This window comes from Pseudorca crassidens, chromosome 16 (assembly GCF_039906515.1).
Source record: "Pseudorca crassidens isolate mPseCra1 chromosome 16, mPseCra1.hap1, whole genome shotgun sequence".
In the NCBI taxonomy this organism is placed as follows: Eukaryota; Metazoa; Chordata; class Mammalia; order Artiodactyla; family Delphinidae; genus Pseudorca; species Pseudorca crassidens.
This window is the reverse complement of record NC_090311.1, coordinates 60,733,057-60,758,122: the sequence shown is the minus strand read 5'-3', so window position 1 is coordinate 60,758,122 and position 25,066 is coordinate 60,733,057. Positions and strand designations below refer to the sequence as shown.

General features: G+C 54.1%; 1 protein-coding gene across 1 annotated transcript in view; it reads left to right on the top strand.

The window, feature by feature from the left end:
- Positions 1-25,066, top strand: part of CDH23 (cadherin related 23) — a 393,201-nt gene that overhangs the window by 188,375 nt on the left and 179,760 nt on the right. Inside the window, exons 11-12 of the mRNA XM_067710644.1 lie at positions 9,644-9,793; positions 10,283-10,441. Coding sequence (XP_067566745.1) covers positions 9,644-9,793; positions 10,283-10,441 — 309 coding nt within the window. The remainder of the gene's footprint in view (positions 1-9,643; positions 9,794-10,282; positions 10,442-25,066) is intronic.

Here is a 25,066-nt window from a genome sequence, read left to right as displayed (position 1 = left end):
CAGCTCCTGTGTGTGAGCTGCTTGGGGGTTGGAGCCTCCGAAGTCAGCTCAGACTTTGGGGAGCACCTATGGGACACAGGGGCTGGTGTGGTTGGAACTAGATGCTTAGACACCTTGTTTTCCACACCCAGCGCATGACCTCCACACCTGGACAGTGGTGCCAGCCGGCCCCTGCTGGGCTCTCAGACTCTCTTCGTAGAGTTGGGGACCTATTATCCTAATATGCCTGAGATTGCCAAGGTTTTAGCACTTTAAGCCCACATCTCAGGAACCCTCTCAGTCTCAGGCAAACTGGGACAGCTGGTCAACCAGGGGCAGTGCCCATCATTAACGATGCAGGCTTGAGAGGGGGCCCACTCCAAGGCTCTGAACCAGACAGGCCTGGAACACAGAAGAGAAAGAGACAGCAGAGCTGAGCTACCCCCGCTTGACATTGGCTTTGCTGGGTCCCTGGAGTTGGGACTCAGCACCCAGGGACAGAAGGGGTGGGGAGAAGGGCAAGGAAAGAAACAAGCTGACAGGTGTAGCTGGGTGAGGTCCCCATAGTGCACTAGGGTAATGGGCTGCAAATTAGGAAAACAATTTGAAAGCACCTGTCCCTCATTTACCTTAATGCATGTACCCAATGCACATTGTAATTCATTTCCCAGAAGAGCTGGGGTTGGCTGCAGGGCTGACAGACCAGATCCCTCAGGAGGGAGAGAGGAAGGGAGGGAGAGAGGGAGAGAGGGAGGGAGGGAGGTGTGCACGTGCAGGTGAGGAGCACCTGCCCACCTCTGGATCTCTTCTGTAGATGAATAATACACACGTCTGCTAGTGATGGAACTGACAGCTCTCTAGTATTCTTTCTCTAAAGTGCCAGGTGCCAATAGGATTGAATTAGATTTCACAGGGGTTATTGCAATACATGGAATTCACCAACAAATTACTCTTAAAGAGGGAAAATCAATTATTTGGAGCAGAGATAAGCTGAAGGCAAGGCAGCCTCGGATTGATCCTGTCTGTGCAGGCGTGTGTGGAAGTGTGTGGAATTCAACAGATAACCTGGGGAGAGGAGGGCCCGGTCTGCCGGAGAGAGGGTTGGAGGAGGGGGAAGCAGAGGAAGGGCGATGGGGGGAGGAGGAGGAGGGAGAGAGGAAGAGTTGGAGGTCGAAGGTAAAGGAGGGAGAAAATGAAAAGGGAAAGGGGAGAGGAGAGGGGGAAGAAAACAGGGAGAAGAGGGATAAAAGCAAAAGGAGAAGAGAGAAAAGATGGAGAGGGAGGGAAGGGGAGAGAGAGAAGGATCAGAGAAGGCTTGGAGAGAGGAGTGGACAGAGCAAGTGCGAAAAGCAGTTTGAAAGAGCACAGCAGGTGTTAACGGGCCCTTAGAGAATCACCCAGTCCGAGCTTCCCATTTTGCAGATCAGGGAACTGAGGCCCAGAGAGATAAAAGGTCCTGCCCCAGAGAGGAATGGCAGATCCAGAGAGAACCTCAGATCCCTGGTTCCTGACCTCAGGCTCACACTGTTCAAGGGTCTACACCACAGAGGAGCTTGGGAAGGGGGTGTAGGTGGACGGAGAGCCTGAAATGAGGGCTGTCCTTCACCCTGCTGCATCCTGGGAACCCTCCCAGGCCCAGGCCAACTGGGACAGTTGGTCAACCAGGGGCAGTGCCCACCATCTCTGATTCAGGCCTGAGAGTTGGCCCACTCCCAGGGTGGAGAAGCTGAGGCTCTGAGCCAGGCAAGCCTGGGATGCAGAAGAAGAAGACACAGCAGAGCTGAGCTACCACCATGTGACATGGGCTTTGCTGGGTCTCTGGAGTTGGGACACCACGCCCAGTAACTGGAGGGGGTGGGAGGAACACAAGGAGACAGAAGGTGGCCATTCACCCAGAAATTAATGGGGACGGGCCGGCATCAGCTCTCCCAGACTCTGAAGCTTGGCAGGTCCCTGGGGACTGAGGCGGAGTCAGGGGATGGAGGCAATGACAGTGCAGGGCTTCTCCCCATTGTCCCCTGGACTCCGACTTCACAGTGGGCAGCCTGCGCAGTGGGTGTGGGACAGCTGCCCTGGGCAGGCAGGCGGGGCCAGAGCAACTTGGTGCCCCCCTTAAGTGTGGGGCTGGGGAAAGAAGCAGCAAGTTTTGAAGTGAAGGGGTGAGGAGAGGCCGGCCCCCTGCCAAGTTCACTTGGGCATGTCTGACTGGAGTTAGTTAAGTGAAAGGATGGACAAAGGAGTGATGAAGAATACATCTTCCGTGGACTTTTGATTTTCTGCCATTCAATAGCATGGATTAGACCAACAGGGCACAGTGGAAGAGGGAGGGAAGCCTAGGGCCCCCTGCCCAGGATGGGGGGTCCCCTCACCCCTGCACACATCCAAGCCTTTGTCCTTCTCTGCCTGCCCCTCTCATTCCTGGCCAAGCCAAGGTCTAGAAATCAGCCCCTCCCCAGGGGTACCTCTCTCCCTCCCTCCCCTTGCAGAACAGTAACCACTCTCCTTTACTGAGCATTTACTCCATCCCAAGCACTTTACTAATATTTTGCTGCTCTCCCACAATAGCCCTATCAGGTAGGCTTCATTCTTCCCATTTTGCAGGTGAGGAAGTTGAGGTTCAAGGAGATAAAACTGTGCAAAAATCACACAGCTGGAAAGGGTAGTACCCGCATCTGGACTCAGGGCTAACTCCAAAGCCTGTGCTTTTAGCCACCGCTGAAGCTTAGGGCCTCACACCTTGGAATCACTGGTCAGAGGGCTGTTCCCTGGCTGGCCTGAATTTTGGACAGGGCTTCTGCGAGGGTGGCACTGACTCTGTGGGCCCATCTCCGCATTCCAGGTCCCCAGCACCATTCCCACCTTGAGCTAAGGGTGTCCCACCAGCCCACAGAGCTCTCTGGGTACCTCTGGGGATCCCTGGGCCTTCTTCGTCTTGGTTCACAACACTGCAGAGTCCCTAGTCCCCTCTACATGCACGTGACCCTGGTTCTTCCTCGTCTATTGAAAGGAATTAAGGTCCCCTCCAGGGCACATCGTGGTTCATAGGGTGGGGTGAGGGTCCCCTAGCATTTGGGTACAAAGGAAACACACACACAAGGCTCCTGCCATCAGGGAGCCTCCTGTCTTGGGCAAGAAAACATAACCCACAAGTCAGGCACCAAAACCTGGTGAAGCAGAGACAACACTGCTGCTTAGTCCTGTGGGGTGTGCTTTATTCTCCCCACTTCACAGAGGAAGACATTGAGGCTCCAGCAGTGGAGGTGCGTTGCCCAAGGCCACACAGCTAGGAAGCAGCAGAGCCTGTTTCCCAGCCCTGAACCCCATTCTCTCCGCTGTATTACACCACTGGGTCACCAACCCGCCCGCTACCCTGACCAACAGTGGAGGGAGATGAGCGTCTCTAAGGGGCAAACTGGTGCCACCTCAGCAGGGAGGTGCCTCAGGGTGGGGAGAACCAGGCAGGAGTCAGCAGGATGAGGAACGCACCTGCAGGTCTCACATCCAGGGAAGGAGTCTGGGGGCTGCGTCAGGCCTTCCTCCCTTTGGGAACCAGGTCACCTGCAGAGGGAAGTACCAGTGGCCCGAGGCCACAGGGGATGTGACTGGGGGAAGCCATATCCAGTGAGAAGTCAGGTGCAGGCTCTGAGAGCACCCAGGACACCTCCAAGCCTAATGGCCTGACTGGGTGGAATCTGCTCCCCAAGAGGAGGGAAGGGCCCTGCACATGGCAGCTGTTAACCAGTGTGAACGCCACCCGGGACCCCGCCAGGGTTGTCGTGAGCGCTCAGTGAGCTAACAGTTGTAGAGGACCCAGCACATAATAACCTCTCAATACATAGTTGAAAAACAACACTGGGTCAATCACGGAGCCAATATTGGCTGTGGGAGCTGCAAAGATGCTAGGCAGGAACGTCCTTGCCGGGCAAGCTCTGCTCTGACCGCCCTCAAGGCCACCCCTCCACTTCCAGGAGTGGGAGGGGAGCTTTGGGGAGTCGAGGCTGGGGAGGCAGCCCCTGCTGGCAGCGGCCTATACCTTGGGCTGGGGGCTGGTGTGCTGCCCTCCACGGGGTAGGGGACGGTGGTGCCAAGACTTCAGTCACCAGGAGCAAAGCGTAGCTCGCTGCACGGGGCGGGAAGAGTGAGGAGTGATTTCATGCGTCCCTCCCCTCCAATAAATAAAGAAAGCCAAACTGTCGCAGCCCCACGGGCAGCCAGCCGGCACCCAGCCCGGTGCGGGGAGGGGCCGGCGCTGCAGCTCGGCTCTGGGACCCGCGGCTGCCGGCTATCAACATTCTCATCGCCTCTCCTGGCTGGAAGAGAATTTAATCCACTGGGCTCCTCTCCACACACACTGGGATCCTTTTGATGTTCCTCTTTATCTCCTCTCCCAACAAAATTGCCCCTCGACAGCTCCAAGAGGGCCTCCTGCCTCTCCCCCTCCCCCCTCCCGCCCCGCCCCGCCCCACTAAGCAGAGCGCACTCGGCTCCCCACCCCCGAACGGGCTGCAAGGAGCAAGGGCGTGGAGGACACAGGACCCAGAGGAGCAGGGCCGCACCCTCCTACAGCCTGGGCTCCCCTCCCCTCCACCTGGCTCCCTGATCTTGGCAGAGGCGCGCTTTGCCCCTTGGGCCTCGCTCCTGGCATTTAGCGAAGGTAGGAAGGGTCTTCCAGTGTCATCTGTTGCCAGTTCTTTGCAGTTCTTTGCACACTGAGTGTGCAGCAGCGTTGAGGAGCAGCGTTCTGTAGAGGGGGCGACATGCAGGAGGCCAGGAGAGAGGTGATGAAGAGCTTGGACTCTGTAGGAGTCAGTAGTGATCCACTGGCAGCTATGCATCTTGAACAAGTTACCCTCTCTGGCCTCAGTTTCCTTCTCTGTAAAAAGGGTGGACTGATGCTGACATCACTGGGATGTGAAAATTTTGGTTAAGGTATGAAGCACACGGTAGAGGCTTGGTAAATGGAAGCTGCTGTTTTAGAAGGCTCTGGGCTGAGGGCTGCAGTTAATAGGGGTTTTGCACCAACTTAATGAACTGGGTAATAATCCCACACACACATCCCGAGGGATTAACAGTCACAAGCCAAGTCCCAGCGGGAATTAGCCCTCTGGGCAGGTTCTGAAAGGGGCAGGCTGAGCATTTGAGGGAATTTAGCCGGGGTCTCAGGACAGCCATATGCGGGGTCCTGACAGCTACAGTGTCGAGCCTAGTGAACTTCCAGTCCCTGGCGGCAGATCAGCGAGAAGGGAGCTGACCTCACTTGTTGAGACCCAGAGATCTCATATGAAGGGGCCAGGAGGCCCTGGGGTGGAGAGGAGGTCGGAAGCCCAGTGCTCCGGCTTGGCCAGGCGCTCATCCTGCATCTGCACTGAGCTAGCACCACCTTCCCAGGCGTCCCCTCAGTCCCTCTGCCTGCGTACTCCCTCACCCCCAGCCTTGCTGGGTCCCGGTGATTCTCCAACTTCAGCGTGCATCAGAACACCTGGAGGGCTTGTTAAAGCAGTGCTGAGCCCCACCCCCAGGGTTTCTGATATGGTAAACCTGAGTGTGACCGCCAAATCTGCATTTCTAACAAGTTCCTGGGTGATTGTGATGCCACCCGTTCCTGTAGAACACTCAGAGAGCCACTGCGGTCCCCGAGTAGTTCTCATCCTCGGGTGCACGTTAGAACGAGTAACCTGAAGAGCGTTACAAAATCCTGATGTCTCGTCTCCTCCTCCCCAAGTCTAATTTCCTTGGTCTGGGGTGCAGCCTAGGCGTGGGGGTATTTTAAAGCGCCCCAGGTGGGTTGTTTTTTTAATTAATTAGTTTGTTTATTCTTGGATGCATTGGGTCTTCGTTGCTGCACGCGGGCTTTCTCTAGTTGTGGCGAGCAGGGGCTATTTTTCGTTGTGATGCACAGGCTTCTCATTGCTGTGGCTTATTTTGTTGGGGAGCACAGGCTCTAGGCGCATGGGCTTCAGTAGTTGTGGCGCACGGGCTTGGTTGCTCTGCGGCATGTGGCCCCTAGGGCTCGAACCCATGTCCCCTGCATTGGCAGGCGGACTCTCAACCACTGCGCCACCAGGGAAGCCCCACCTTTCTTTTTTAACCCCAGTGTTCCCGTGCTCCAGAGCCTAGAGTGGCTCCCTACTGCTCACGGAAGCAATGTCGTGCTGGAGCCCTCCAGATGGCGCCTGCAGAGGAACTCCAGGAGAGCTGCAAAGCCTCCCAATACCCCAACAACCTCCCCGGCTTCTGTACATGGACCCTTTGTAATCAGCTCACTTGTCTGCCTCATCATCAATTATTCTTCTCCACTGCGTGCCTTGCTTAGGCCAGTGGTTCTCAAATGGTGGTCTCAGACCAGCAGCGGTATCCGCATCACCTGGAACTTGTTAGAAATGCAAATTCACAGGTCCACCCCCGATCTACTGAATCAGATACTCCTGGGGGAGGACGGCAATTGGGAGTTCACCAAGCCTCCAGGTGAATCTGATACACGCTAAGGCCTGAGAGCTTCGTGTTTAAAGCCACTTCCTCCACCTGGAGTGCATTTTCCCTTCATTTCTAAAGCAACTCCTCTTGGGGCAGCCTCCTCTGCTGGCGTCCTCTTAGATTCGGCCTTGGAGTGCTCAGTGATGCCGTCTTGGTTTGCTCAGCTCACTCATATTGCTGGGTGGAACTTCAGTACATTCCCCCCGTGCCCTGGAGCTGCAGTTGGGGGACGCCCACATCAGGCCCTGACTCTGTTTCCCTCAGTGTGGAGGGCACCCCGGCCTGGGAGCTGGGCCTGGGCTCTTATCCTCACTCTGCCGCCAACCTCTGTGAATTCCATTTCCTCTGGAGGGGTTTCCAAGCTCCAGTATTCCTTCATCTGCACCGTGTGGCCCATGGGAAGAGGATCGAACGGAGTAACGGGTGAGGAAAAGCCGCTGAAGTCCCTTCGCATCTGAGCACCTCCTGTGTGCCTGCTCTGATGTGGCTTTGCACTACCTCAGGGGCTCCCAACAGCAGCTACAGAAGGTTATTCTCTGGTTATTCTGACCTGTGTCTGGCAAAGAGTAGGCATCCAGTGAATGTTTGCTGTGTGATTGTTGTTCGTATCGTCAGCTATCTGAACAATTGTGAAACAAGTTTCGGGACATAGTTTTAAGTGGAAAAAATCCAACACAGCGGTGTGTAGAGCATGCTACTGTTTGTGTCGAAGAGGGGAGGCGTAGATACGCAATGCTCTTACATGCATGGATTTTCTGGGGAAAGAGATCCGGGGATTGGGGTATGGTTGTCTCCGGGGAAGGCTCTCAAAGGGTAGGGAGGGGCAACAGGGAAAGGGAGTCGGTTGTGTGCCCTTTACACTTTTGAATGAACTATGTGAAGACTTTCCGAGCCTGTTTATCACGTCGTTAACATTTTCTATGTTAAGAAAATTAAAACATAGCAATGCTTGGGGTCGTTTCCTGCAGGGGTTCTGTCCAGGCTCCTGGGAGTAGGACAGAGGGACGTGGCCCCTCCTCTCCCAGCCTTTGACCATCCCCACCTCCCTCTGGGTGAGGACAGAGGGAGCTCAGGGATACAGGAACCCTGCCCACCTCACTTTGTGCCCCTGTACCTCTTCTTCTGTGTCCCTCACCCTCCTCGGGATGTGGGGCTGCACAGACCTCCCCACACCCCAGCACGTGTGTGCACACCCCACACACACACACACCCCTCCTCGGCACCCCAGAGGATATGGCCCAGCAGATGTAGAGGGGACTGTTCCTCTGGAGCTGGGTGTGCTCCTGGGGTCCAGCTCGGCCCCTTTCTGTTACTCTGACCTTGGTTCTCACCATTTTCTCTCTGGTTCCTTCTTCCTCCTTCCCGGCTCCTTCTCTGTCTCCATACCCTCTGACTGACCGACTTCCCCTGATAGAACCTGGTAAGTGAGCCTGGGAAGGGCTGGGGCTGGGAGGCCTGGGGGCACTGTGGGGAGGGAGCTTTGGTGGGGGGGCAGGCTCCACCTGCTGTGGGCACAGCTCAGACGGCCCACCCTCTCGGGCCCCAGGCCCTGTGGAGGGGCCAAGGTCCAGGGGAGGGAGAGGTGTCGGTGTCAGCGGCTCAGGGCCGTCACAGGCTGCCGGCTTTGGCTATTACTGCCCCTTCGGGCATTTAATTGGTCCTCTCGGTCTGATGGATGGATCCCACACCAGGGAGACTTGGAAACTCCACAGCCCAACAGGGCCGGAAGAGCCTTGCCTGCACCATTTGCGGGGTCCCCTCTGGGCTGGGGGCCCTGTAGGACCCGCTGCTTGCCTGTATCCCCAAATTGGCAGTGCCCTTATTTTGCCAATTTGTAGTTGTAAGTAGAAAACCCTCCAGAGACCGAGGGTGAGCATGCGTTTATTTCACAAATGTATCTGAGCACCTAAGGGGCAGCTGCAAGGGCATCGGAATCTTGTGACTCTCAGGCTTCGCTGAGGGTGTCCTTTGAGCCTTGCTGGGACCACCCCTCTCTGATGGTGTAAAGGCTTCCAGGTTGCCTGGCTGCCCCTCTCTCAGCAGGAATGGGCTCTGGGAGGAAGCCCCTCAACATCCCTGGGCAACCACGAAGAGAGGCGTGCCTCCCTGCCAGCCCCTGGTTCCACAGGAACACGTGCCCAGAGGGGCTGTACCGGGGTCTGGGCTGAGGGAGGGTCATGCGGGCCAAGCAGGAGGACGTGTCCCCCTGGCGCTGAGAGCCCAGGTCTGTAACCCACTGAGCATCTCAGCAAGGCTCGGGAGAGGCTCTCGACTGGTTAGTTCCAAATCACAGGCCGCCCACCTAGGTTGGAGGGGGGCTAGTCTGGGGGTAATTTCCCCCCATGCAGGAGGTCGAATCACTTTCAGGGCAGACCAGTCTCCAGGTAGCTCCCACCTTCAGCAGCAGCTCCTCCTCGTCTGGAGACTTGGGTAGCATGCAGAGAGAGATCACACGTTTTGTGTGAGGACAAGCCAGGTGGCATCTGAGGGCCCCGTGAGCTCTGGCCCTGATTGGAATGATCAGAAACACCTGACCTAGAGTGAGGCCTCCCCACCTGAAACCATGGCCTCGGGCTGCTGGGCTGTAGGAGAACCAGTGAAGGTCCTGGTGTCTCTGCACTCTCTGGGATTCCATGTCCTCCCAGGCACCACGGCTGGCCCCAGAGAGGGGCACATGGGGGTTCACTTTGCCACTCAGCCTTCTGCATAGTTCCCACGCCCCGTGTAGGCAAGGCAGTGTCCCCCTGACTGACGTGGTCCAGAGGGGTGACGGAGGAGAAGCAGCGTCCTGCTCTGGCCCTCATGCCCTACCCTGTCCAAGCCAACCGTGGATCTTCTTTGCTTGTCTCCCCTCCCTGCTGACCCTCTTTCCTCCTCTTTCCTGCGTCTCCCTACCGGGGCTTGCAGCTGGCAAACGCCTCTCCAGTTGGGGCCACTGGGGCAGAGGAAGGGAGCAGGAGATGGAAAATGAACCAAACCCTCTGCAAGGGACATTGTGGGCATCTGATGGGGTGATGCAGGCAGAAAGAATTGGGGGAGACTTCCAGAAGGCCTGGACATGGGCAGAAGGGTCAGGGAGCCAGGCCAGGATCACCCAGGGGAGGCCAGGCCACTTTGGAGTGGGGGGCAGACAAGCCCTGCTTCAGCCCCGGCGCCCGCTCTGACTGGTTTCTTCTCCATTTTGATCCAGGGCCTGAACAGCATGTTCGAGGTGTACCTGGTGGGGAACAACTCTCACCACTTCATCATCTCCCCCACCTCCGTCCAAGGGAAGGCGGACATTCGCATCCGGGTGGCCATCCCCCTGGACTATGAGACTGTGGACCGTTACGACTTCGACGTAAGGCCCGCTCACCCTCTCCTTGGCCGGGTGCAGGATTTCAGGGGAGGGAGGGGGGTGGCACCGTCCCCTTAAATCCCCCCTTCCACCTCTTCCCATTCTTCCCTCGTGGATCTGACCCAGAGAAGCCCACTGAGCTATGGCAGGGGCTAGGCTGGGCCTCCTCTTTTCCAGGAGGACGAGGAAATGTCCAAGAATTGAGTGGAATTTCATTAGGTACCATCAGAGCCTCAGAAGCCCATCAGGAGCCTCTACTGCCCAGCATCAGCCAGCACGGCCCCCGTTAGCCCCTTCCTCCCCAGCAGATTCAGTGGCCACCCTAACCCTATGAGTACTGATGGAGGGATTCACAGTAGCGTACATCTGGGATGGGCAATGACTCAGACTGGTGCTCTGGGTTGGAATGGGCAGAGGCCCCGGGGGGACTTACGGGAACGAGGGCTCCAGCAGCGTGTGAGAGCTCACCTGGTCCCTGCTCTACGCATCCAGCTCTTTGCCAATGAGAGTGTGCCTGACCACGTGGGCTATGCCAAGGTGAAGATCACCCTCATCAACGAGAATGACAACCGGCCCATCTTCAGCCAGCCACTGTACAACGTCAGCCTATACGAGAATGTCACCGTGGGGACCTCTGTGCTGACAGTCCTGGTGAGTCCCCGCTCTCCTGCAGGGCAGCTGAGCTCTGGGGTGGACCATCAGGAGGCTTCCAGAGGGATCCAGGGAGTCTGAGCAGTCAGGGAACGGGGTGCCCCAAGCCCTCAGAGGCTGCGATGTTAGTATACTGGGGCATCTGGACTCTTCATGATGGGCTTCCTTGGCCAGGGCAGCACTGTGGAGAAGGGACCAACCTGGGGAAGAATGAGGTTGGGCCCAGGATACTTTGGTTTTCTGCCTTGTCCCTGAGAGATACTGAGCCTGGATGGGCCAGGAGCCCTGGACCTGCCCTCTAATGGGGACAAGTGCCAGCCATCTCTCAGGAAGGTGATCCTCTCTCTCTGAGCACAGACGCCGGGGAAGAATGGGCTCCTTGAAGATACATGGACATCCCCAGCTGTCTTTGGCTGGGACTTTGACAGGGGACTCCTGCCAGTGTCCATTTGTATCCGTTAGTACTCGTGGTCACAAGGGACAGAAACCCTTAAGTGGCTCAAGCAAAAAAAGGATTGGCTCATGTAACTCAAAAGTGTAAGTGATTTCAGGCATGGCTGTATCCAGGCACTCAGCTGAGCAGGAGTCTGACTTCAGCACTGGGCTCTGCTTTTTTGTATTGGCAGAGAGGGACACCAGCACCCTTAGGCTCACTTCTCACCAATTTATCAACCCCAGTGGGGGAAAAATATTCTTTTTCAATAGTTCCAGCAAAAGTCCCAGGGCTGATTCTCATTGACCCAGCTTTTTGGGCCACCCTGGAACCAATCATCATAATTCTGATATACCAGAGATGGGTCATACTCCCCTAGTGGAACGGGGCGTTGGGTCAACTCCATTCAAATTATATGGGCTGAAAATGGGACAGGATATTCTATAGCGGCTTCTAGTATCAGAACAAAGAGGGTTGCTGAGCAGACCAAAGTGGTAGATGTGTGCTACACAAGCTCAGGGGCTTGCCCATAGTAGGTGCTCAATAAACGTTATGGAGTTTACCTCGCTGCTGCCCCTCCCTGCCCACTGAGGCCCCCAGAGTCCTTCCACTTCTTGCTCCATTCTCACTCCAAGCACAGAGATTGCCCGCCGATCTCAGGCCCCTACTCCGCAGTGCGTTTACTCTACAGAAAGATGGTATGAAACTGTTTTGAGCCCCCAGGCCCTTCGCATCTGACAGTTATTAATATTTCAAACAGATGTTTGGGTAGGCAGGCCGTCAGATGTAAACAGTAAGTCTGCTGCGGCTGTTTTCCTCCCACCTGCTTCCCCAGCCCGTGGCTCTGCCGGCTTTCACCAAGTTGCTCATTGCAATTAGTCACCTGGTGCCTGAGGCCCCTTGGGCCCTCCTGCAGCCTCTAGGGGCCCAGCCAGAGAGAAAGTGCCAGAGGTTCTGGCCTCTGGACCCAAAGAGAACCTCTTCAGCCCCCCAGCCACCTTCCACTGTGAGGATGAAGGACACCCAAGCAGCTGTCCCCCAGAGGGCCTGGAGCCACGTGGCAAAGAATTCGGATGTTAAGCCCAGGCTTGGAGGGTGGCTGGCGATTCCTTCGTGTCGTTCTTGCTGGGGAGGGAGGGTCTCACTTTGCAGTCCCCAGTTCCGGTGGCCCTGGCAAGGGTTGAGGGGAGCCTAGGGTGTAGGGTGGGGGGGTGACGTGTGGAATGTCACACCTCTTGGTTGATGGCCGGCTGCAGGTGCCAAGGCCGATGTGTGAAGCCCAATCCCATCTGGGGTTGGCACTGGAGAGTAGCTTCTTAAGCTGGGTTTCCTCAAGCACTGGAGCAGTTCCTGGGCCTGCATGGACCCCGGCCCGCTGCCTGTGACCCCTTTTCCAGTCCCTCTCCCAGTGTTCAGCAGATGTGTTCAGCCTTCTCTGTGGCTACCTGAGGGTCTCTGTCCAGGGCTGGCTCATCTGGGCAGCCTCTAGTTCCTCAGTGTGTCTGTCCACTCAGTGTGTCTAGTTCCTCAATTGTGTCAGCACAGTTGTGGGATTGTGCAGCTCTGAAGGGGCTGTTTGACCCAATGATAAGCTCTAGCAGCAGGGTTGTGTGTCTGAAGGAGCTCAGGTCCTGAAGTGAAACAGTGGGCCCTGCATCTCTGCCTTCTGTGTGTGCTGGTCTAACTGTATTACCTCTAAGAATCTTCATTTCCCATCCGCAGAATGGGCATGAGTTCCCTCCACCACTCCCGCCGCCACCAAGGCTGCTAGGTGTGAATGACAGATGTGAAAGCATGCCCTGGTGACCCCCACTCACCGTCATCTCCCAGTCTCCCCAAGGTACTTCCAGAGCTCCTAGCAGGGGGCAAGTTTCACGGCCACGCCTGCCACACCCACTGCCCTGGCCTCTCCCACGCTGCCCTTCTCCACTCAGACCCAGGGTTAGCCCAGTCTCTCTACCTCCTTTGCTCCAGGAGGGGCTGAAATTATAGCTATCTGCTCAGGGACTGTGAAATTCCTTCTCCCTGACCTTTTGTGGGATGTTATTAAAACGTTTCATGGGCAGTTGTGTCAGAAAAAATAATTATGAAGAAAAGGAAAATGTTTCAGTTTGCACCGAAGGCCAGGGCAGAGCCTGCTGCAAGGGGCCTCCCCACCCCACCCCACGCCATGGCAGGGCCCCATTATCACCTGTCCTGGGGGAAGGCAGCAGTTCACCAGGGAACTGGGAAAGCCGGAACAGGAGGGGGCTGTCGCCTGCAACCTGGGCATCCCAGCTGGGATGGCATCCCTTCTCACCTCCCTGCTCCCCAGACCTTCCTCAGCCCGGGTTTTGAGGCCCTTACAGCCCCCAGTTATAGACAAATGAGTTTCCACTGGTGGAGGGGAAAGAGCGGGGATGCAGCGGTCAAAGACTTGACCTTGAGCCCCCACTCTGAAGGGTGACCGCATAGGGGAGGGGTGCGTAGGGGCACATCTACCCGCGTATGTTTGCTTGTGGTGTGTGTGTGTGTTTGCGTGCACGCACACAGGCATGCCCTTGTGTCTGTGCCTTTATGTGTGTGTGCAACTACATGCACTCAGATACGCGTATATAACACGTGCACGTGTGTGTGTGTGTGTGTGTGTGCAGCTTCCTGTATGATGCTGGTGGCTCCCCATCCTCTAGGTTGTATGGTTTCTTCCCCTCTCATATCCCCAGGCTGCTCTGATTCTCCTTCCAATCCTGCCTCGTGACCTGATAATAGGGGTTGGGTGGGAAGGCTGTGGGGTAACTTCCTAGGATTCTGCTGGGCTTCGGGCAGCCCTGTAGCCTGGCCGCTGGCTACCTGGGGCGTGGTGGGGTTTGTGGGTGCTGCTGGACAGGAGGAGAGCAATCTGAACGTTCAACAAATGTTCTTTTGAACACCCACCACTGTGTCAGGCACATGGCCCTGAGGATACAATGGTGAAGTGAGTCTTGCCCTCATGAAGTTTATAGTCTCTTGGGAAAGCCTGATGTTAGTACTCAGAAGTGAATCTTTACATTAAGCGTTACTTGCTGGGATGGAGAGATCAGGGAGCTATGAAAACCGGTAACAGGGCATCTGACCTTGACTGGGGTCAGGGAAGCCTTCCCTGAGGAAGTGGCGATTGAGTAGGCATTAACAGGTAAGCGAATGGAGAGAAGCACATTGGAGAAAGAGGGAATAGCATGTGCAAAGGCCCTGTGACTGGAATGCAGTGGTGGGGGTGTGATGTGCAAGGAAGTGGAGTGCTGCTCTGAGGCGGCGGGGGTTGGGGGTGGGTTCAACTGTCTCTCCTGAATTGCGCCCACCCCAAACATAACCACTGGGCTGCTGTTCTGATAGTGGAGAAGTCTTGTATCAGCCCGTCCACATTCTCTTACCTATTCCATCCTGGTGGCCCATGGCCAGCATTTGGGCAACAGCTGGCAGAAGCTGTTCCTGGGATGTGCAAGGAGGCAGCCTGGTCTCCTGCAGTATGGAGCTCGTGTCCCCAGATTTATTAGCTCCATGTCCCCTGGGCAGTGAGAGAGGGACACAGGAGTAGCAGCCAGGAGGGCAGGTCTTCCCGCACTCCAAGAGGCCTTCCCTCCCTGCTCCAGGGGCGTGGGGCACAGCAAGGATGGGCAGAAGATGGAGTGCTGGCCAAGACAGGATTCTTCCCCAGGCAGGAATCAAAGGAAGCAGGAGAGGTACACAAGAGCCCTGATGGGGCAGGTGCAGGGCCCAGGACCAGCTCAGTTTGCTCAGCCCAGGATTGGGCTGCCTCAACTGCAAGCAGACAGAGTGGCCTGTGGGGGCTGAAGGGCATGGCTCCTCCCTCCCCTCCGTGCCCCTCTTCCCAGCCAGTCCTTGAGAGGCTGGTACCATCTTGGGCAAGGCCCTGAATCCTGTTCTGTTGTGGACCGGTCACTCCTCCGGGACTTGGTTTTCTTCCCATCACGTGAGGAAAACAGTGCCTGCCCAGCCTGCATTGGCTGGGCTGTTGGGAGGCTCCAGTGCGGTGATGTGGATGTAAACAGGTTACGGGATTACAGACCTAAGCTGTGGTCCTTATTATCTTCAGCCTTAAAGGGCCCCATCTGGCCGCCCTTCAGCCTGTGTGTAAGCCCAGCTCTTCGAGGTGGGCCTCTTTCCTCCTCTGTTACCTGGGGAGGTACCCTGACGGGATCCTACCTGAGAGGGTTGACGTGAGAGTTCAGTGGAATGGTTGGTTGAAGGCACTCGGTGCCGAGCCTGGCCGGGGACACTCAGAAAATGTCAGCAAGTCATGCCAGCCTCCAGCCTGAGCTTTGATGTAGCCAGGACTCGCTCGGAGTCGTGTAAGCTGAGCATGTCCCTGAGCCTCTGGGGCCCCATCGTCCTCATTATAAAGCTAGATGGTTGGGCCGATGCTGCTTCAGCGCCTTCTGGCTCCACGCAGCTTAATTCCAGTGCACTCTGCCCAAGAGGAAAAGTTGATTTCTGCTGTTTAGTTTCACTCCTGGCAACACAAACATGCTTCCTGTCCTTTGAGGGTCTAGAGCTCCCTTGCCTGCCCTGCCCGCCCTCTCCCAGCCCCCGTCTGGAAGTTTGGTGAAGGTTCCAAGGTGGTCACTTCCCTGCTCCTGGAGCTCACTAGCTGTTCCTGGTCGTCCAGCCTGGCCTCCCTCCCCAGGGGCATCAACAGAGGCAGCCGTGCTCCTGCTGGTCCCCTTCACTCCCTCCTCCCCTGCCCGCTGACACCAAAGGCAAAGGTGTGTGTGATGTCACTGCCCCAGGCTGACCCTGGTGAAGGCCCTCCTCAGTCCTGGAAGAACCGAAATGCAGCGTGCCTCTTCCATCAGCTGTCAGGCTGCGGGGCCTCTTCCCCAGCCCTGAGAGCCTGCAGGCTCAGGGCACACCGCCCACCCCCTCCCCTCCGTGTTGCTGAATCCAAGGAATGTAACACGGGCCTCACCCCGGGTGCTGGGAACTCGATGGCCCAGCCAGGTGGTCTGGGAAGGCCAGGCCCCTGCCTCGGCCTCAGGTGGTGCTCCCTGGTCCCTCTGGCCCCTTGCAGAAGGACTTGCTGCTCTACAAGTGGGTGGACACCTCCCAGCTGCTTCAGCACCTGCAGGAGGGAACTTTAGGAGCAAAGCTTTGAAACCAGGGAGACTCAGGTTGAAATTCTGCCCCTACCTTTGCTGTCTCTGTGACCCTGGACAGATGCCTGGCTGTGTCTGATCCTAAGTCCCCAAGGTTTGCTGTGGGGATGATAGTAATTATATCTATCCCATGATTAAAAGAGATGTATTTTAGACTGCTTACACCCAGAAAGCGCTGGGTGACCGACAGCTGTGCTCGCTAGTGCTGTTGTTGTTTTTCTTCTCCACCATCATATCTGGGGGTCAGTGGAGCTTCAGAGAACACTGGCTCTTAAACCTAGGTCTCTGGGTACTCAGGCCCCAGCGTCAAGAAGCAGAAGAGAGAGGTTAAATGAGGATGCGGCCGGAGGGCTAAGACTCAGAGGAGGCAGGCAGCAGGTGCGACAGGAGGACTGGCTTCATGCATGTGCGGCCTGGGCATTTGCGTGGGAAGCTGGAAGTAGGAGGGCCTCACCTTGGGTTTGCTGCTCTACTGTCGCCGTCTTGAGATTCTTAATTTTTGAACAAGGGGCGCTGCATGTTCATTTTGCACTGGAAAATTGTGCAGATTATGTAGCCTATCCTGGCTATAGGAGCTCCGTAATTCTGTGCCCAAAGGAGCTCTGTGGTTGTCCGTTGTTTTCGTCTATTCCCACATTCCATCGGCACTGGCTCAGTAATCGCTTGCCTTGTGCCACGCTCCAAGCAAGGACCCACCGAGCTTGTTTCGGTTCCAAACGCTGCGTGAGAAACCATCCCACACTTAGTGGCATAAAGCAACAACCATTTTGTTATGTTCGTGGATCGGGTGGGTCAGGAGTATGGAAAGGGCCCAGCAGGGGAGCCCTTCTCTGCTCCAAGTCTGGGGGTGACTCTAGCCACTGGTGGCTCCTCCCTCTGTCTGGCGCCTGGGCTGCTCTGGCTGAAGGACTGGCTCAGCCCGACACTGTGTTCTGAGCCCCTGCTTGTGGCCTCTCCACATGGTACAGGCATCTCAGACATGGCTTGTAGAGAGAGCTCCTCAGAGGAAGCCTCTGGGAAACGGGTGTCCCAAGAGAACCAGGCAGAAGCTGCGTGGCCTTTTGTGATCTAGCCTAGAGGTCACGCTGCATTTCCGCTGAGTGCTGTCGGTTACAGTGAGTCACCGAGGCAGGTTCACGTTTAAGAAGAGGGGCTATAGACTCTCCCCAGCTCTCAATGCTCCTTTCCTGAGATGCCGCACATGAGCGTGGGGCCGGGAGACAGCGGATTCCCGCTCCTCCTGGGTGTTGTGCAAACATAAGCAGAAGAACAGAAGGGGGGAACCCTTCAGACCCCGTTATCAGCCTGGAAGTGTTCTCTGCCAGTAGTGGGAGGAGGGGAGAGAAAAGAGTAATCCCAGGCGCTCCCTGGCCGGTAAAAGCTCCAGCGCCCTAGGCCTGGTTGGCAGTCAAGGTCCCCACACCCTGGCCCTGAGCCGCCTTCCAGCTGTCTGCCCGCTACACCTCTCACACCCCTTCTCTCCTGCCTGACCAGAGTCCCCGGCTTCCCTGCACACCCTCTGCGCTTCCTCACACTCCTCCCCCACCTAGCTCTCCCTCCCTCCCGTCTGAGACCATCAAAAGCCTGCTGACCCTCAGAGCCAGCCCAGTTGGCAGCCTCCCCATAAGAAGCCATCTCCCTCTGGTAACGGGCACGTGCCCACCTCCCCCGAGGCCCTCCCCCCCTCTCCAGCGCCCCTGCATGCCCGCACCTCGCTTTCCCTGGCTGCTCTCACCACTCCTGTTGGGGCAGCAGGGCTCATGTCCTCTTCTCCCCACTCCACAGAGAACCTCCTGAAGGCAGGTTCTCTCTGTCTGGGTGCCCCCATCCCTGGGCTGTGTGGCACAGAGGAGGTTTCACTCCTGTGGTCTGGAGTGTCTAGGGCATCTTCCTCGAAGGAGGGATAGAGGCAGAGGTCTCATGGGGAAACTGAGGCATGGAAAGGGTAAATTATACACCCAAGTTCACCCAGAGAGTCAAGGGCAGAGATGTTTGTCTGGCTCCAAAGCCTCGTACCCCCATGTTTCACTGTGTGAGCCAGGCTCCCAAGCACCCGCTCTGGCGATGGGCACAGGGGGAAGGCTGCTGGACAGGGAGCCCCGAGGCCTGGGCTCTAGATCACTGACTCGCTCTGTGACCCTGTGCCAGTCTCATTCCATCTCTGGACCTTGGCTTCCTGCTCAGTCCAAGGAGAGGGTAAACTGGATGCCCTCTGATTATCCTTCCTAGGTCAGGGGAGGTCTGGGGATGCAGACCCCAGGCCAGGAACAAAGGCAAGCGTCCGGAAGGTGCAGTGGCCACCAGATTCCAGGATCCCTGCGGCCTCCTAGCCCTGATCAGGGCATGTGATTGCAAGGCCAAGGCTGAGATGTGCCCAGGCTTCAGCCTGCCTCTGCAGACAGGTGTGCAGGAGCTGACCTTGCTTCCTTGGCTACTGCTGGCAGGGCCGGGTGCCCCGTGAGCCCCTGTGTCTCCCCTATAGAAGCCTCCCCTCTGCCCCTCCCAGAACAGGACTCTGCACCCTCTGGGGGAAGGGGGTCTCCCAGATGCAACCACCATACTCCTTCATTCCGTGACTGTTTATCGAGGGCTTGGAATGATGGCAGTGAACAAGACAGACAAACATCCGTGTATGTACCAGGGGTGGAGACAGATATAAGGAATAAGGAAATACAGAGCATGTCAGAGGGGGATGCATGCCTTGGGGGAAAGTATAGCTGGGGGCAGTAAGGGAGGAGTGCTGGGGGTGGCATTGTTACTGTCTTCTACCAGGTGGTCAAGGAAGGCGGGCCTCTCACAGAAGGTGACCTTAGAGCCCTGAAGGAAGGCAGGGGAGTCTGAGTTGGGGATTCTGCAAAGAGCTGCCCCAGGCTGAGGGAGCTGCAGGTGAGAGGCTTCAGACAAGAGCCTGGTGGTGGGTGGATATGCAGAGAGGAAGAGGGAGGACCAGAGGAGGTCAGGACGTGACTGTGCTGAAGGGGAACCAGATGGATCACGGAGGATGCTGTGTGGAGAGTAGGCCAGCGGGAGGGGCCGAGGACGCCCAGGTGGAAGCGGGGCGACTAGGTGAGAGACGATGGCCCCAACCACCCAGGTGACAGTGGAGGTGGGGAGAGCTCTCCTAGCCTGTGCTCAGGTCTGAACAGCGGCTCCACCATTCTCCTCCCCAGACCCAGCAAGGCACACCCATCTTCCTCCCCACCTGACTGCCAGGTGTGCCCTGTACCTTCACAAACACTGAGGTGGGTGGACAGCCCCGGGTTGGAGTTCTGCCTCAGCTTCTCACCAGCAGGTTGGCTTTGGGCAGGTTATTCACTGTCCCTGAGTTTCGGTTTCCTCCTGTATAAAATGGGCAGAGTGATTCCATCTCAGCAACGTTGTAGGGTGACGTGTGGAAAGATGGTCGTCTGGAGCCTGCGCACAGCAGATGCTCTGGTTGCGGTCCCAGCCCCTGCTGCAGGCCAAGTGTCCAGTGTTATCCGTGCTGCTCTGCAACAGTGTCCTCTCCCTGTTTCTGATAGTACTGCTTCAGCTCGATTCTGTCACTGTGTAAAGCTGGTGACAGAAATTGCCAACGTGAATTATTAGCAAGTTTAGGAGATAATAGCACCCAATGGGCAGGCCCCATCCAGACACTTTAGCAAAACCCAACAGAGGTGGGCAGGTCAACACAGGAAAGAGTGGAAGCAGGGCTCCTGGCAACTGGGTCCCCTCAGCTGTTCTTCCCCTTCCTCCTGCCTCCCTACCTCTGCTGTCTTTCCCCACCCCCTCCTGACACCCCTCACCACAGGCATCTTAATTGATCTCATTGTTCTCCAATCCCTAGAGACCTGAGACTCCAGCTGGGCTTAAACAGAACAAAATCTCTTCCAATTTCCCCACCTTTTAAAAGAAAATTGAATTCTTTATCTGCAGCCTGGGGAAGGGAAGAGAGAGGCTAGAGACACACACTCGCGCGCACATGCGCGCGCACACACAGCACACGTAAATAGTAGTCACCCTAGCCCTGCTCCCAAGCTGGCCTGGAAGGCCTTTGTGGACACACCGTCCCCCATTTGGGGCCCCTTGAATCTGCTCTCTGGTTCATCTCGTCAGAGGGGCCAGGCACCGGGAGGAAGCTGAGCTGGTTGATGGTGATTGACCGGTCAAGTTCCTCTGTCTGTCAGGCCTCAGTGCTCCTCGGATGTGTTTATCTCTTTAATCTAAATATCAATCCGTAAAACCAAAATGGGATGGAATTAGAGGTAGGACAGGTGCTAAGGAGAGAGAGGGAGAACAGAGCTGCCCACTGCCACCCTGGGCTTCTGGAAGGACCTCGGCGGGGCCTGTGGGTCGGAGGCCGCAGGGGGCCGCCTGAGACTGGCTAGAGCCTGGGTCAGAATGGAGAGCGGGGCTCCCCCAGCTCTGCCCCTGAAGTGGATTGTCCCAGACTTTGTTCACGGTCCAACAGTTTCCCGCCATTTAGGCGCTCGACTACTGGATTTTTGGCAAATTGATCTAAACCCTCGTTTCCTGTCAAGCCTTTGATGCCTCCCTCATTGGCGCCTCCAGAATCCCCCATCCTTGACAGGAGCGGATCTGTCTGCTACCGACCTTTGCCCCTTTGCAAAAAAACCCGGAAGGATGCTGTTGTTTATCATCATAGGCCTGGTGAGCGGGTGATGTGAGCTTAGTAAATGGCAGGTACTTTACAGAATGTTACTTATCTCTTCTGTACCCATTGTGCAGAAGAAAGAAACAGAGGCCCAGAGTGGTAAGTAACCTGTCTGGGGCCAGCCAACAGCGAGTGACCAAGCCAGGATTCCAACCTGGGTCTGCCTGATTCCAAAGCCCCTGGGTCCCCCTCCCGTTTGCCGGTCACCACCAGGCGCCCATTCCCACGCTGGGCTCCAGCCTATTGTTGGAATCAGCTGTCTCCAGGGTCCAGGGAGATGGGCCCAGCGCTGGCCTCAGAGGCCGGAGTCACCCCGTCACTGGGTGACCTTGAGCAGGTGCCCGGCTCCCAGGCCCTGGTGTCCTCTTCTGTAAAATGAAGGGATCGTGCTGGCTTCCCTCTAAGGCCCCCTGTGCCAACAACGTGTGACCACCGGCCCCCGACAGCCCCTCCTGCCCTGAGAGCTGTGACTCCCTGCCCTCTGCGCCTGTCGGAGTCCCCCTTCAGTAGGGCTGCTGCTGATTGCTCCTCTCAGGCAGTCGCTCAGAGGACATGAGAGGGAAGAAAATATACCCCCGGGTGAGGGGACAGTGGGTAGCTGTAAGCGTGGCCAGGGCCAGAATGAGTTCATCAGTGCAGTGAAGCCAATGGCTGTACAAAGTCCACCTGTGCCTTGTGCCAGGAGGGTCAGGAGCCCTGGGATCAGCCGACAGGGGTGGGGCCCAGGCCTGAGAGCTTGTCCTGGGAGCAGGTGGGAGAAAGGCTGAGGGAGCAGGGAGAGGGACCCGCAGAGGTTTAGGGAGAAGTTGAGCAGGGCCTGTGGGTTTGGGGTGGCTTAATCTTGCTGCATAATTCTTGTCAGAGGGGATGACACCTGTGGTTCCTGTCACCTTGTTTCCCTACTGGCTCAAAGTCCCGTATGCCCATTGGTTTGGTTAGTATTTTTCAAACTTTTTCTTACCATGGTCCGTAATAAAAACCACATTTAACTTCATGACCCAGAATACACACTCAAACACACACATCCACGTGTAGAACAAAACAGTACTTCCCTACTAAGTGTGATAATACACCCTAGTTGTATTTTATTCTGCTAGGTTGCATTTTTTTATGAGAACCTTGAAGATCTACTATCTTAGCAACTTTCAAATATACAATAAATTATCATTAACTACAGTCACCATGCTGTACGTTACATTCCCAGGACTTATTTTATAATAAGTTTGTACCATTTGATCTCCTTCACTTATTTCGCCCACCCCCACCCCTGCCTTTGGCAACCAACAATTTGTTCTCTGTAGCTATGAGCTCAGTTTTGGTGGTGGTGTTTGTTTAAATTCTATATATAAGTAAGAGCATATGATATTTGTCTTTCTCTGTCTGACTTATTCCACTCAGCATAACGTCCTCAAGGATGTCCATCCATGTTGTCACAAATGGCAAGGTTTCCTTTTTTATGGCTGAGTAATATTCCATTGTATGTATGTGTACTGCATCTTCTTTATGCATTCTCCATCAATGAACACTTAGATTGTTTCCATATCTGGGCTATTGTATATTAAAAAAAAAAGTGTTGCCATCAACATGGGAGTTCAGATGTCTTTTCAAGTTAGTGTTTTCATTTTCTTCAGATAAATATCCAGAAATGGAATTGCTGGATCATATGGTAGCTCTATTTTTAATTTTTGAGGAATATCTATACTGTCTTCCACAGTGGCTGCACCAATTTACATACCCACCAACAGTGCACGAGGGTTCTCTAGCCACATTCTCATCAACACTTGTTATTTGTTATCTTTCTGATAATAGCCATTCTAATAGGTATGAGGTGATATCTCATTGTGGTTTTGATTTTCATTTCCCTCATGATTAGTAACGTTGAACACCTTTTCAAGTACCGGTTGGCCATCTGTACATCATCATTGGAAAAATTCCTATTCAGATCCTCTGCTCTTTTTTAAAATATTTATTTATTTATTTATTTGGTTGTACCAGATCTTAGTTGTGGCTCACCTGCTCCTTAGTTGCGGGCAGGTGAGCTCCTTAGTTGTGGCATGCGTGTGGGATCTAGTTCCCTGACCAGGGATCGAACCCAGGCCCCCTGCATTGGGAACGTGGAATCTTAACCACTGTGCCACCAGGGAAGTCCCCCTCTGCCCATTTTTTAATCAGATTGGGTTTTTGCTAGTGAGTTGTATGTGTTCTATAGACATGGATATGAACCACTTATCAGATATGTGATTTGCAAATATGTTCCCCCATTCAGTAGGTTATCTTTTCGTCTTGTTTGTTTCTTTGAAGTTTGGAAGCTTTTTAGTTTGATGTACTCCATCTGTTTATTTTTTAATTGGTTGCTTTCCCTTTAAATGTCAAATCCAAAAAAATCATCACCAAGACTGATGTCAAAGAGCTTCCCGCCTGAGGGCTTCCCTGGTGGCGCAGTGGTTGAGAGTCCACCGCTGATGGCGGGTTCGTGCCCCGGTCTGGGAAGATCCCACATGCCGCAGAGCGGCTGGGCCTGTGAGCCATGGCCCTGAGCCTTCGCGTCCGGAGCCTGTGCTCCGCAATGGGAGAGGCCACAACAGTGAGAGGCCTGCGTACTGCAAAAAATAAATAATTAATTAATTAAAAAAGAGCTTCCCACCTATGTTTTCTTATGGCTTGAGGTCTTATAAGTCTCTCATCCATTTTGAGTTCATTTTTTTAAATTTTATTATAGTTGATTTACAATGTTGTGTTAGTTTCAGGTGTACAGCAAAGTGATTGTTATACATATATTCATTCTTTTTCAGATTCCATTCTCATATAGGTTATCACAGAATATTGAGTAGAGTTCCCTGTGCTATACAGTAGGTCCTTGTTGGTTATCTACCTTATATATAGTAGTGTGTATATGTTAATCCTAAACTCCTGATTTATCCCTCCCTGCCACATTTCCCCTTTGGTAACCATAAGTTTGTTTTCGATATCTGAAAGTCTGTTTTAGTTTTGTGAATAAGTTCATTTGCATCATTTTTAAAATGAGATTCCACATGTAAGCGTTATCATGTGATATTTCCTTTCTGTGTCTGACTTACTTCACTTAGTATGATAATCTCTAGGTCCATCCATGTTTCCACATATGGCATTATTTTGTTCTTTTTTATGGCTGAGTAATATTCCATTGTATATATGTACCACATCTTCTTTAACCATTCCTCTGTTGATGGATATTTAGGTTGCTTCCATGTCTTGGCTATTGTAAATAGTGCTGCAATGAACATTGCTGTGCATGTATCCTTTTGAACTATGGTTTTCTCCAGATGTATGCCCAAGAATGGGATTGATGGATCATATGATAGTTCTATTTTTAGTTTTTAAAGGAATCCCCATACTGTTCTCCATAGTGGTTGTACCAATTTACATTCCCACCAATAGTGTAGGAGGGTGCCCTTTTCTCCACACCCACTCCAGCATTTGTTTGTAGACTTTTTGATGATGGCCATTCTCACTGTTGTGAGGTGATATGTCCCTGTAGTTTTGATTTACAGTTCTCTGATAATTAGTGATGTTGAGCACCTTTTCATGTGCTTTTTGGCCATCTGTATGTCTTCTTTGGAGAAATGTCTATATAGATCTTCTGCCCGTTTTTTGATTGGGTTGTTTGTTTTTTTGATATAGAGCTGTGTGAGCTGTTTGTATATTTTGGAGATTAATCCTTTGTCAGTCGCTTCATTTGCAATTATTTTCTCCCACTCTGTGGATTGTCTTTTCATTTTGTTTATGGTTTCATGTGCTGTGCAGAAGCTTTTAAGTTTAACTAGGTCCCATTTGTTTATTTTTGTTTTTATTTTTATTACTCTAAGAGGTGGATCAAAGAAGATATCGCTGCAATTTATGTCAAAGAATGTTCTGCCTATGTTTTCCTCTAAGGGTTTTATAGTGTCCAGCCTTACATTTAGGTCTTTGATCCATTTTGAGTTTATTTTTGTATATGGTATTAGGGAATGTTTTAATTTCATTCTTTTACATGTAGCTTTCCAGTTTTCCCAGCACTGCTTGCTGAAGATACTGTCTTTTCTCCATTGTGTTGTCTAGCCTCCTTTGTCATAGATTAATTGACCATAGGTGCGTGGGTTTATTTCTGGGCTTTGTATCCTTTTCTGTTTATCTATATTTCTGTCGTTGCACCAGTACCATACTGTTTTGATGACTGTAGCTTTGTAGTATAGTCTGAAGTCAGGGAGCCTGATTCCTCTAGCTCCGTTTTTTCTTTCTCAGGATTGCTTTGGTTATTCGGGGTCTTTTGTGTCTCCATACAGAATTTTAAAATGTTTGATCTAGTTCTGTGAAAAAAAATGCCGTTGGTAATTTGATACGGATTGCACTGAGTCTGTAGATTGCCTTGGGTAGTATAACCATTTTGA